The sequence below is a fragment of the Gigantopelta aegis genome, chromosome 5 (assembly GCF_016097555.1).
Source record: "Gigantopelta aegis isolate Gae_Host chromosome 5, Gae_host_genome, whole genome shotgun sequence".
NCBI classification, from domain to species: Eukaryota; Metazoa; Mollusca; class Gastropoda; order Neomphalida; family Peltospiridae; genus Gigantopelta; species Gigantopelta aegis.
Genome location: NC_054703.1, coordinates 12,482,852 through 12,497,597, shown reverse-complemented (window position 1 = coordinate 12,497,597; position 14,746 = coordinate 12,482,852). Strand labels below are relative to the sequence as shown.

Here is a 14,746-nt window from a genome sequence, read left to right as displayed (position 1 = left end):
AAAATATTTCCTTCATTCCTTCTTTCATTTGCATTTAATTATTTACTGCTTCCATTTCAGGGCTTCTTCTCTTCGATCTGTTACTTTGACGATACACCTGAGAGTATCCACACTAGTTTTGTAGAAGCCCACACAGAAACAAGACATATAAAATTAATTATGCAGACTGAAGATCCTCTTGTGTGAAAAACATGTGTTCCAGCGATGACAGATATTTGGAACATGAGGTCTGGTCAGATCACCACCAAAGTATCTCTAATATACAAATACCTGAGCATGTACAATCTGCCGAGAAGCCTTTCGAGTGCGGGATGTGCTTCAAGTGCTTCTCATTCAAGACTAAGATTAAAGAGCACATGCTAATCCACACTGGGAAGAGACCGTTTCAGTGTGAGGTGTGCAGAAAAGGCTTCCGTCTGAACAGTAACCTGAAACAGCACATGTTGGTCCACACTGGAGTCAGGGATTTCAAATGTGACGTGTGCGGGAAATACTTCGTACGCCGTGCCAACTTGAAACAGCATATGTTAACTCACAGTGACGACAGGCCTTTCAGATGTGATGTGTGTGCAAAATCGTTCTTCTTAGTTGCCCATTTGAGGCAGCACGTGTTTAGTCACACAGGCGAAAAGCCTTTTGAATGTGAGGTGTGCGGAAATCGCTTCGCTCGCAAGGCCTACTTGAAAGAGCATGTTTTTATCCACACCGGTGTTAAGCCTTTTAAATGTGAGATATGTGAGAAATGTTTCTCGAGAAGTACAGACTTGAAACAACATACGTTGGTTCACACCGGCGTTAGACCTTTTAAATGTCACATGTGCACTAAATCTTACACTCAATGTCATCAGCTGAAACGTCATAAGTTGATTCATACTGGTGAGAAAGCTTGACAATGTTGAATGTGCACAGATTGTTTTAACAGACATCGCTAGCTTGAAGTGTCACATATGTTTCATGTAGTTTTGAAACGTTTAAATGGACATACCCTAGTTTCAACCCGTGAAAATTAACACTAAGTTTAGTTAATCTACAAACCTGTAACACATTTGGATAAAGTTACAATTGAGTGAAACATGAGTCTGTAACTTTGAAATGGTGAAATACCCTCTAAAAATAGATTAAAACTGTACTCCATAGCTGTTACTTCTTAGACGCACGTGCATTTTTTAAAATATGAGAAATGCAGTTTGTGATATTAAAAACACTAGGATGGCCAAAAACACTAGGATGGCCAAACACTCTTCGAATGTATGGAAATGGATAATATAAACAATAAAATCTAAGTAAAGTATGACTTCAAAAACGGCTCTAATGGTAAAAAATATACCTTATTGTTTAAAAACTAGGGTATGTCCCTTTAAAATGTTGAATATGCACAGAATGTTTTAACAGACATCGCTAGCTTGAAGTTTGACATATGCACAGAATGTTTTAACAGACATCGCTAGCTTGAAGTTTGACATATGCACAGAATGTTTTAACAGACATCGCTAGCTTGAAGTTTGACATATGCACAGAATGTTTTAACAGACATCGCTAGCTTGAAGTTTGACATATGCACAGAATGTTTTAACGGACATCGCTAGCTTGAAGTGCGACATATGCACAGAATGTTTTAACGGACATCGCTAGCTTGAAGTGCGACATATGCACAGAATGTTTTAACAGACATCGCTAGCTTGAAGTTTGACATATGCACAGAATGTTTTAACAGACATCGCTAGCTTGAAGTGCGACATATGCACAGAATGTTTTAACAGACATCGCTAGCTTGAAGTTTGACATATGCACAGAATGTTTTAACAGACATCGCTAGCTTGAAGTTTGACATATGCACAGAATGTTTTAACAGACATCGCTAGCTTGAAGTTTGACATATGCACAGAATGTTTTAACAGACATCGCTAGCTTGAAGTGCGACATATGCACAGAATGTTTTAACGGACATCGCTAGCTTGAAGTGCGACATATGCACAGAATGTTTTAACTGACATCGCTAGCTTGAAGTTTGACATATGCACAGAATGTTTTAACGGACATCGCTAGCTTGAAGTGCGACATATGCACAGAATGTTTTAACAGACATCGCTAGCTTGAAGTTTGACATATGTACAGAATGTTTTACCAGCTATGCAGTACAGTTTTAGCTTGAATAGCCACATATGTTTTGTGTAGTTTCAAATGTTTAAAATGTTGAATATGCACAGAATGTTTTAACAGACATCGCTAGCTTGAAGTGCGACATATGATTCATGTAGTTTCGAAACGTTTAAAAGTTTGAACATGTACAGAATGTTTTACCAGCTATGGAGTACAGTTTTAGCTTGAATAGCCACATATGTTTTGTGTAGTTTCGAATGTTTAAAATGTTAAATATGTACAGACTGTTATAACAGACATCGCTAGCTTGACGTGCCACATTTTTCATGTACATGTAGTTTCGAAATTTTTTAAATGTTGAATATGTACAGAATGTTATAACAGACATCGCTAGCTTGAAGCACCACATATGTTTCATGTAGTTTCGAAACGTTTAAAATGTTGAATATGTACAGAATGTTATAACAGACATCGCTAGCTTGAAGCACCACATATGTTTCATGTAGTTTCGAAACGTTTAAAATGTTGGAATATGTACAGAATGTTTTAACAGACATCGCTGGCACTTCAAGCTGTTTCGAAACGTTTAAAATGTTGAACATGCACAGAATGTTTTAACAGATATCATCCGTTGGAAAAAGAAGACGTTTGTTTTGTTTAACGACACCACTAGAGAACATTAATCTATTAATCATCGGCTATTGGATGTCAAACATTTGGTAATTTTGACATATAGCTTTATGTAGTAAGGGATCTTTTATATGCACCATCCCACAGACAGGATAGCACATACCACGGCCTTTGATATTTCAGTCATGGTATACTGGCTTCACCAGCTTGAAGTGCCACGTATACAGGTTAATATTAATTAAGTCTGTTACTGGGCAAAGCTGTTCCTATGACCCATCACACTGAGCTACATACCACTTCCATTAATATTAACATGTATACATGGCACTTCAAGCTGGTGAAGCCAGTATACCTCGACTGGTATATCAAAGGTCGTGGTAAGTGCTGTTCTGTCTTGGGAAAATGCATATAAAAGATCCCTGCTGCTAATGGAAAAATGTAGCAGAGTTTCTCTGAAGACTACAAGTCAAAATTACCAAATAGTTTACACCCAGTAGACGATGATTAATAAATCAATGTGCTCTAGTGGTGTCGTTAGAGAAAAACAAACTTAACACGGCATCTTTTTAAAATTAAAATTTATTTTCAAATGCAAGGTGTCCGCAAACTATTTTAGTTTTTACTTTACTTCTGACATTATGGGCTGTCTACATGTATATCTGTAGTATGTATTTATGCCAGTAAATATATATATTAACAATTTCTTAATGTTGATTTTTTATTTTTTTTTATTTTTAAATTGAGACAATTTAGAATTTAGGGTTTTTTTTTTAATTGGACGTGTTTTACGTTGATGCAAGTATGAACTATAGAATTTAACAATACCACTATTTTTACCAATAGGAAAACAATAATGAAATTTAGCTTGTCTGGAAATGGATTTTGTGCAAAGAAAACCTTAATAGTCTTTCACAATATTCCCTTATCTCAGTATCTCTCGTACCCTTCCCCATCAGTGGGCCCATTGGGCTATTTGTCGTTCCAACCAGAGCACGATGACTGGTATATCAAAGACCGTGGTATATGCTATCCTGTCTATGGGATGGTGCATATAAAATATCCCTTGCTGCTAATGGGAAAATGTAGCAGGTTTCCTCTTTGTCAAAATGATCATATGTTTGACATCCAATAGCTGATGATTAATAAATCAGTGTGCTCTAGTGGTGTTGTTAAACAAAACAAACAAACTTTCTCGTTCCCTTCCATACACAAAATGTTTCTTACCTTTCCCAACACTGTCTTCTTTTGGGGCAGGACGTAGCCCAGTGGTAAACCGTTCGCTTGATGTGCAGTCGGTATAGGATCGATCCCAGTCGGTGGACCCATTGGGCTATTTCTCGTTCCAGCCAGTGCTCCCACAACTGGTGTAACAAAGGCCGTAATATGTATTATCCTGTCTGTGGGATGTTGCATACAAAATATCCCTTGCTGCTAATCGAAAAGAGTAGCCCATGAAGTGGCGAGAGCGGGTTTCCTCCCTCAATATCTGTGTGGTCCTTAACCATATGTCCGACACCATATAACCGTAAATAAAATGTGTTGAGTGCGTTGTTAAATAAAACATTTTGAAACGTCGGGGCGAGATGTAGCCCAGTGGTAAAGCGCTCGCTTGATGCGTGGTCTGTCTGGGATCGATCCTCGTCATTGGGCCCATTGCGCTATTTCTCGCTCCAGCCAGTGCACCACGACTGGTACATCAAAGGCCGTGGTATGTGCTATCCTGTCTATGGGATGATGCATATAAAAGATCCCTTGCTGCTAATCAAAAAGAGTAGCCCATGAAGTGGTGACAGCGGGTTTCCTCTCTCAATATCTATGTGGTCCTTAACCATATGTCTGATGCCATATAACCGTAAATAAAATGTGTTGAGTGCGTCGTTAAATAAAACATTTCCTTCCTTGTTCATCTAGTTTCCAAACATTAACAATAAAACCTTATATATTTTAATTGTTTTATCTTGAATTTGTATTTTGAAACGTGATGAGCCAGTAAGAGGGGTTGGGATAGGTGTGTGTTTGATGCTAGGAAGGTATTAAAGGGACATTCCTCAGTTTGCTACACTTTTTTAAAGATGTTATTGACTAAAAGAGACTTTTTAACGATTGTAATTTCATATCAAATATATTTTTCTGCATAAAATATTACAGGCTGTATATTAAACGTGTTTCTGATTGTTCTAATATTTGTACTACCGGTAGGTTAAATTTCATTTTATTTCCTAACATTTTTTGCCAAATCCAGTTTGGCTTCTTACAAATCTTAAGACGACCAGAAACACATTGAACATACAGACACTGATATTCTAAACGAGAAAATATATTTAATATGTAATGTTTAATTGTAGAAATAGTTTATTAGTTGGAAACATCTTACAATGCAGCAAACTCAGGAATGTCCCAACACCGTCTGTTGGCGAAGCCTATGATTAGGATTAGGATTTAAGATATTAAAGGGACAGACCCTAGTTAAGGCATATTTTTCACTACTAAAGCTGTTTATGATGACTGAAATTAAACATTACTTATATTTTATTGTTTATATGATCCATTTCTGTACAACCAAAGTTTTTCTGACCATCCTGGCGTTTTTAATACCACAAAATGGATTTTTTCATATTTTTAAAAACGCACGTACGTCTGAGAAGGAAAGGATATAGGGGCGAGTTTTAGTCTATTTTAAAGGGTATTCCACCGTTTTAATGTCACAGACTCTTGTTTCACTCTTTTGTAATGTTATCCAAATGTGTTACAGGTTTGTAAATTAATCAAATTTAGCATCCATTTTGATGGGTTGAAACTAGTGTTTGGTAATGGTAATACTAGTACTATTATTATATCAGCTGACAGGCATTTTGTGGGGCGAACTGACCTGGGACGAATAAGCTGGGGGGGGGGGGGGGGGGTCAAAACGTCAGCTATTCATGCGACACTTCTTCTGACTAGCATATAATGATACGCGGACTACCTGTACATACATTATTTCTGTTGTTCACAATTCAAATATTTTCTGCTGCTGTCTTGCCTATATATAGTTAGGAATAATAATTTGTGCTAATACTATACATTATTTCGCTAAAGACATCTAACGTGGCCAGGTTTCATAGTGGTCATATTTTTATATTAAAATTCTGTCCTATGCATTACATGTTTTGGAGCTATATATAATTAAAAACGCTACAATGAAATACATGAGTACTTTAAAAGTTTGTTTTTATTTATTAATCATAGGCTATTGGATGACAAACATTTGGTAATTTTGACATATTCCCTTAGAGAGAAAACCTGGTACATTCTTCCATTAGTAGCTCAAGGGATATTTTATATGCACCATCCCACAGACAGGATAGCACATACCACATGGCCTTTGATATACTAGTCGTGGTGTACTGTCTAGGACGAAAAAAGCCCAAAGAGCCCACTGACGGGGATCGATCCCAGACCAACAGCGCATTAGACGAGAGCGTTATTACTGGACTACGTCTCGCCCTTCGTGTGTAGAATCTAACAGTTTCATATTTAATTTTTATGCCACAGTGTTAGAAGATACATGGACGTATTATCCGCTCAAATGTATATTCCCTTGTCGGTCATAGATCACAGTGGTGTGTATCAAAACTTTCTTCTGTTTAATGACACCACTAGAGCACGGATGTAAAACGTGTGGTAATTTTCAAATATAATCTTGGAGAGAAAACCTGCTACATTTTACAATAAGTAGCTAGGGTCTTTTATATGCACTTTTCCACAGACAGGAGAGCACATACCACGGCATTTCATATGCCAATCGTGGTGCACGTATTGGGATGGGGGAAAACACCGAATCATAGATTGGGTCCACTTTAGTGATTCGATCCTACAACACTAAACTCCTGAGGCTTGCGAACTAGATCCCGCCCCTGGTGTGTAACACATCTATGTGCTATTCTAACACCACCCCACACCCCCATCCCTACCCCCACCACCCGTTACGTGTGGGTTTTTTCACATGTTGGAATTCCAGGTCACGGCTACGAGACACCTTTCAGTGCTATTTTTATACTGTCTGTCTGTGTGTCTGTCTGTCTGTGTATCTCTCTCTCTCTCTCTGCAAGATCCCGTTGTGTAATTTCGTGAAAAGTTTATATACATTTCTTAAAACATGTTTTGTGTAATTTGAGTGCCAAATAGTAAAAAAAATTGATCTTTCCATTTTTTTTATCTGCCATCTTGAATATCTGGCAGCTATTTTTAAAAATGGCTATCTGAAATATAAACAAAAATTGATTATTTGCACATATAAATGTCAGAAAGTGTACGATTTTTTTTGTGTAATTCGAATGACAAATTGTTAAAAAAATTGATGTTTTCATTGTTTTGTCCACCATCTTGAATATCTGGCAGCCATGTTTAAAAATGGTACCCGAAATGTAAAAAAGGATTATTTTCGCATATATGTGTTTAGAAAGTGTAACATGTGTTTTAATGGAGTCAAAATGTTTTATAATATGGTACTAAAGTCAAACACCCTAGTTTTAAGAGGACTGTCTTCGATGGGGCATGACTGTAAGGTATTTTCTCCTAATATATTATTGTGCTGTAAAACAAACATTGGTTAATTTTTGACATAGAATATTCATTTTCGTACACCGAATATGTTTTAAAATTCCTAGTGTTTGTAATGGGCTTCTGCTACTTTTAACAGAGGTACATGCGTTTGCGGTTTTCGGTCAAGTGTACATAAGGGTACGAGACAGAGTCCAGGTGGTGGGGTAACTGGCTCCCTAGTGCTGGAGCAAATCCTCAAATTCGGCCAAAAAGAGTAGAGATATTCGGGCAAAATATGCTAACCTGAGACCTCTTTACCATGTATTTCCATCATTATACCGGCAAAACTTTAGATGTTTGGTAGTATTGCTTATATAAATAAATGTTGTAATCCAGATTTTCTTTAATTCGGGCAAAAACCAGCCCCCACCCTACAAAAATGGGAGCCCGTATAACTATGTAAGTGCATTATCAGAATTTATGGGCCATTATAAACACTAGGACATATTAGATGTAAGAAGATTGTAAGCAATACTTTTTAACTGCAAAAAAGGCTATAATTATCCGAAAATAGGTTACATCCTCATAAAACGGGTCAGCGCCTTTAATAATATTGTTTTGTAATTCAAACAATAGTTAAACGTATGAAGAGTTTAGGCGCAAATCAGTAAAAGTGATTTTTTAATTTGGCATATATCGCGTTTTGAAGAAGAAAAAAAACGGGATTTACCCAATATAATTTCATAAGGATCAATCACGTTTTGCAGAAAAAGAGCGGGCCTACGATTAGCCCTTACTGACATGCAATAAAGACTTTAACTAAAAACTAGAAAGAAAATGGTTTATATCGCGTTTTGCGCCTGAACTCTTCATATATTACTTATAGCTTAACCTGCAAGGAGTTATCAGTAAACCTCATAAGAGCAACGGAGGACAAATCAAAAGGATATTTCTCGGCATACGTTGTATTTTGTTTAACGGCTATTGGATATCAACCATTTGGTAATTTTGATATATAGTCGTGTGAAATTGTGAAAGCCACTTCAAGCCATGAAGAACCTAACACAAAGATAATCTTCTTTCCATCAGAAATGAGTAAACAAGGATACAGTGTTGATATTTACTCATTATATACTCATGTTCCTTCTGTGTTACCCGAAATTGGCGCTAAAGGGAACTGGAGAAAAGCGTAGATAGATTGATTTTCAACCCATATTTGACAAATTAGGAGCCGGCTTGCCTACCACAGTATCCGATAATGGAACTTCTTTCACAAGCAGTGAATATGATGTATTCATGGCTCGAACCAATATCGAACACATACATAAAGACTGCTCCCTACCACCCAGGATCCAATGGACTAGCAGAACTTTGTGTAGAAACCTTCAAAGAAGCAATGAAAAAAATCGAAGGGCGATTAAATTTGTAGAATCAAAAAGTTTCTCGCTTTCATTTCAGATGCAGAGTTATGCCGCACTCGACGACTGACAAGTCGCCTTAGGAAATTTTAATGGGGAGGAAGTTGAGAACTCATTTTGACCTCCATCAGCCTGATGAGACTCTTTCTGTTGGTGAAAAGGTATTTGTAACAAATTTTGGTAGAGGTTCTCGCTGGATTCCAGGCACCATTCTAAGTCAAACCAGTTCGGTATTCGTCATAAAAACACTTGAAGGTCAGACTATTCGTAGACACCATGACCATTTGAAACACCATTTCACAAATGAAACTGTCAATTCTGATGTTATTTTGGATTCCATGGATACCACACTGGTAAACAGTCAACACATTGTGCTCAACCCTGTGCAGCGGGCCGCACCAGAGCCTGTCAACCAACCAGTTCCTGTTGGCAGATCTACTAGACATTCAAACTCACCAGACAGATTGAATCTCTCTAAGTGCAAAGATATTTCACAGTGTTATTGCAGAGATATATCAGTGTTATTTTAGTATTGTTCTAAAATGAGTTGTTTGCTCTGAAGTTAATTGACTTCCGAACTGATTCACGATGAGAACAGACGTGTTGCCTTGTACTCTCGAGTTGCCCCCCCCCCCCCAACCTGGGGGGATTTATGCAGTTATGGAAAACTTTTGGAGTATCGCGTCTCGTACACTGGGTCACGGGCTTCCGTGACTTTGGTGTACGGTGACGCGATCGTACTGACGAAGAAGAGGAGATCGAGGAAGAGGAGAAGCGCGCCAGGAACGGCACGGGGGGGGGGGGGGGGGGGGACCAAAGCTGGCGGTCCCTTCTGCGACGCCGCCCCCAGCCCATCCTGAGTTGACGAGACCAGCCCTGCGGGAACCGTCGACCACCGAGAGGGACCGACTCAACACCGCGGTGTGTGAGACACCCCACGACGACCCTCCATCGCCGACCGTCACGTGGCCAGGCAGAACTGGCCGGTATAGCCAGTCAGCACGCCAGACCCGATCAGCCGCCGTTGGCAAGAGGAAGGCAACATCACCGACCAACCAGCCAGCCAAGACCGAGAGACCAGCGCCGGTAGTCGCCGGTAGTCCCCCCCCCCCCCCCCCCCCTGAAGAGTCCGAGTGGACCGTCGCAGTGAGCGGACTGAAGAAACACCTTCATCAGTACATTCAGGGGGACACGACAGTCCCGACCAAGCTCCGTGGCAGTTACCTCAACGCTGACTGGAGACCCCTGGAGGACGGCAGCGAGTACGAACTTCACAGCAAGATGTTCGGTACTCACCACACCGTAGTCGTGACGCACCGGAGGGAGCAGACCTATACACAGGCCATACTTTCGAACAAGTTGGACAACCGGAATCTACGTAAGATGATCCGAGCGGTCTGCGGCCCCGACTACGGTACGGTAGTCAGTACCCTGTTACGACGCCAACATCTGCTGCCGAACCTCCGGGACACTCCAGCCTCGCCGACGTAACAACCTAACGGCCTTAACGAGGCCACTCACGTGGACGTATAGATCGGACTTTAAAAACTTTTAGACCTTCGTTCATGTCGAAATTACTTCTTCTTTTTTTAAAAATATTATTAAATAGTCCGATCCTCTCTTCTTTCTCTTATTTATTTTTGGACTCTTTCGAAAATGCTCCAAATTATATAAATATTCGACCGAGCAGTCAATTCTTTTTATTTTTGGCTTGTAACTTTTTTCTTTCTAATTTTAATCCTACTAATTTCTTTTACTAATTGCTATTTTCAAAATTCTGTCCATTTTCACCCCCCCCCCCCCCCCCCCCCCCCCATCCCAAATCTGGCGTGTTATCTATCTAATTTCATTTTGACTGCCCAATCTAATCTAGCGATCAAATTTAATGAGTTGAATTTTCTTTATTAATTATATTAATTAGAGATGCGCACCAAACTTTTAAAGGCCCAGTATTTAATTTTTGGATGTAAATTTCAAAATTGTCCCTTTAATTTTGTTCTGTCCCGGAGCAAGTCACTGGCTATCCAGAGACAGGCCCCGGGACGGACATGCTCGAAAGTCTAGTGGTATATGAGCATGTTAAAATTATTCGCACTCGCACTGAAGTTAATTTGCAAGGTTAACATTTTAGTTAGGTAAACAAGTTAAAATTTCAAGTTCTCAATTAAAAACTGTTCGAGATGAATAACAGTGTGTGTTAAGATACTAGGTAGTACAAAACTAAATAACTTCCGGCTGGGTCAAAGGTCAAGGGGCACCCAACTTTTGATAAAGAAGTGAACACCACGAGTCCTGTGATTGGTGATAATGTGAGTGCGTTGGTTGTAAACAAAAAAGATAGTTTCAGCCGGGCAAAACATTTATTCAGTTTTATTTCGTCTGGGACCACAGTGTCAAGTAGCCTTGTGCTTGAAACATGTATGGGGTGCCTGTAAAAAATGGTACTCGAATTTTGTGCGGAACTAGGGCAGTCATAAATGAGCAGCTTGACACCCAAATTTTTTCTGATTCACTTTAAGGGTAGTAGTATTTATATCCGTGGTGTTTATGTCGATTGATACGCTGCAGGTTTTAGCCACATATGTTACTATCGTCGTCTATGGTATTTGATTTAGTAGTATACACCCTATAGCACATATTCAGTGCATAATGAAGAATATCATCATTTTGTCATTTTATTTAATTAAACTATACTGGTTGATTAATTAGCCATCACTCGATCATGCAAGTTCACAGTGACATTGACCTTGACAATAATCACTGTACATGGCTTCGAATTGAGTTTGATTCAAAGTTAGCACTGAGGAAAAGTTGGTTATGGCCTATAATTCATACTGTAAAGATTTCAATAATTTATTTGTACGTGGTATTTGACTTGCCAAAAACAACTGCTCTTAAATGTGGTATTATATATAGGCAACTTGAAATAAGATTTTAATAGCAATTTATTTTTATATTAAAAATAGCATGTGCCAATAGTGGGTTAATATCTAGTTTATACTATATTCAGAACACATTTTTTCAGTTTTCTTTAATTATCTGCCTTGGAGTAAGTTGATAATTTATTTTATTGTTAAAGCTGTATTACCCAATGTTGCTAGATAAATAAAATGATGGATTATAGATTGTAGGAATACATCCAATATACATATTGTATTCATCTGGATTAGAAAAAATGCAAGAAAATAGATGATCAGGTAATTATGTTATTTAAAAATAGGTTGGGGTTTTTTCCCCAGTAATTAATCAAAAATAAATGTGTGAAAGCTACAAGATAATTCCTGATATCACAAATATTAAACCTCCAACTACAGCAGGCTATAAATAAAACAGTCAGGAATATTGGTGGCTGCCAATGGTTTTGATGGTTCAGTATGAAAATCAGCATGGCCGATGGATTTGAAATTTCCACACCTGGTAACTTGAAGACACCCACACTCAGCATACAGGATTTCCTTCCAACACTAATGTTCAGGACATTAAGTCATTACTTCATACAGGTACAGTGTATGTTTTAATACTAATATTTCTTTAATGTGCCTGTTAAGGTCTTCATAATATAGGGGCCAGTCAAGTGCACGTGTTTTAATGTAATTATTTAAAGGAGTAGTGGTACTCTATCTTTGTTGTCTCTACATACTATGATATACACCTGAGTACACACACACAACTGACAGTAAATATCTTCAGCAGTTTTATTTTGAAACATTTTGTTGTTTAACATGATATATTGCATTTGTACAAAACTGTGTGTGTATATATATATATATATATATATATATATATATATATATATATATATATATATATATATATATATATTTATATATATATATATATATATATATATAGCTGTATAGCAGCAATGCCAATAAATATGAATCCTGCCCCCTGCCCCATCAAAAACATGATCCCCAACGCCTATGAGCCTAATTGGTCCACAAATGTTTGACATCCAGTAGCCGGTGATTAATAAATCAATGTGCTCTAGTGGTGTCATTAAACAACAAAAATGTGTGACCATCCGTGTCATGCACCTGCTATCCTCCCCCCCCCCCCCCCCCATCAGATTTTAACTGTGGGCTTAGTGAGACCACTTCGAGGAGTCTTCCGAGCTTACTTCTGTCATTGTTAAGAGGCACTTGTAATAATCTACTACAATGGGTTTTTTATTTTTTTATTTCAACTTATTTTTCGTGCTTTAGGTTCAAGCACGATGTTCTGGGAAAATACCTCAGCTGGGCTGTCTGTCCAGGACTGGATTAGTTTATTGTTGTTAGAGGTTGGTCAGAGAAAACGAGGGTGTAGTGGCCTTACAACTACCCACTGAGTTGTTAAATCTCGCTCCGGGTGAGAGCCGGTAATGGACTGCGAACCCAGTACCTACCAGCCTTATGTCCGACGGCTTGATACAATGTCACATTCTTCATCCGTCACTGAACTTTATTTTAGTACAAATAGTACACACATTGTTTATGTTGACGTGACAAGCAAAATTGATAACTTTTATACATGTAGAATTGATTTACATATAACGCAAAAACGTTTATAAATTATCACTGAAAATTTTTATTAAAATATATTGATACAAAGATACAATCTATAAGTGCAGACTATGCATATGAACAGAAATACACTTTAAACAGTGGCGGATCCAAAAAACACATTTGGGGGGGGGGGGGGGGGGAGAGATTGGCATGTGGCCGAAGGCCGAAGTGAAGTGATTCCTTGGATTCTCCAATGTAACAAAATAAAATATAAATATCACAAAATTTAGGGGGGAATCAGACCACAAGATCCGCCACTGTTAACCAACAAAATAAAATATATCTGGCATTAACTTCTGACCAATATAAAATAATAATAAGCTATTTTAAGTGGGTACTGGGTCTCCAATATAAAATAACAAGCTATTTTAAGTTTGTGGATTGGATGACATATTAACGTGACTATATATCCAATTAAGGTTCAAGCACATCTCTCCCGGGCACAATATTTGACTTATACACAGTGATTGTGTCCGGGACAGAAGTGGGAAGGGGTAAATTGAAAATGGACAGCATTTTGGAATAGCAAGTATGGCCCAGGCCTCAAATCTGCCATAGGCCTGTCTACTGACGAGTGTTCACCGTATGGCCCAGGCTATGACCCAGGCCTCAAATCTGCCATAGGCCTGTCTACTGACGAGTGTTCACCGTATGACCCAGGCCTCAAATCTGCCATAGGCCTGTCTACTGACGAGTGTTCACCGTATGGCCCAGGCCTCAAATCTCCCATAGGCCTGTCTACTGACGAGTGTTCACCGTATGGCCCAGGCCTCAAATCTCCCATAGGCCTGTCTACTGACGAGTGTTGACCGTATGGCCCAGGACTCAAATCTGCCATAGGCCTGTCTACTAACGAGTGTTGACCATATGACCCAGGCCTCAAATCTGCCATAGGCCTGTCTACTGACGAGTGTTGACCATATGACCCAGGCCTCAAATCTGCCATAGGCCTGTCTACTGACAAGTGTTGACCATATAACCCAGGCCTCAAATCTGCCATAGGCCTGTCTACTGACGAGTGTTGACCATATGACCCAGGCCTCAAATCTGATAAAGGTTTGTGCATCTTCCGACTGTTGACCCTAGGACACACAAGACTACCACTGATCTACATACAACTGTCTGAATTGTGAATGGGCATGCGCTACTTCTATCTAACATTGGTTGTATAAAACATTCTGTGCACCTACAACATTTGAAAGGTTTCTCACCAGTTTGAGTCAATAGTATGATGTTTCATTTGCCTTCACATCACTGAGAGAAACATTTGGTGCTCGCCTTAACAGTAATAAATCAACATGATTTTTCTAAGTGTTAGTTCTGAGATAAAGGCTTTGCATACAGCTCACATAACACCAATGTGAATCAAATTACTAGCTTTCAAATGAGTATTCCTTGAAAAACAGTTTTCACACATCATACATTTGAAAAGCTTAGGGTGAATGTCATTTAAATGTCTTGCCACCAGTGTGAACCAACGTATGTACATTTAAGGTATTCATCGTTAAGAAACATTTTGAAATATGC

General features: G+C 38.7%; 1 protein-coding gene across 1 annotated transcript; it reads left to right on the top strand.

Annotated features, from left to right (window-relative positions):
* The first annotated feature begins 191 nt into the window (after positions 1–191).
* LOC121372950 (zinc finger protein 425-like) lies at positions 192–14,028 on the top strand. The gene is made up of 3 exons (XM_041499387.1): positions 192–735; positions 9,523–10,086; positions 13,814–14,028. Exons 1-3 carry the CDS (start codon positions 192–194, stop codon positions 14,026–14,028), a joined length of 1,323 nt encoding a protein of 440 aa, XP_041355321.1.
* Positions 14,029–14,746: the final 718 nt, after the last annotated feature.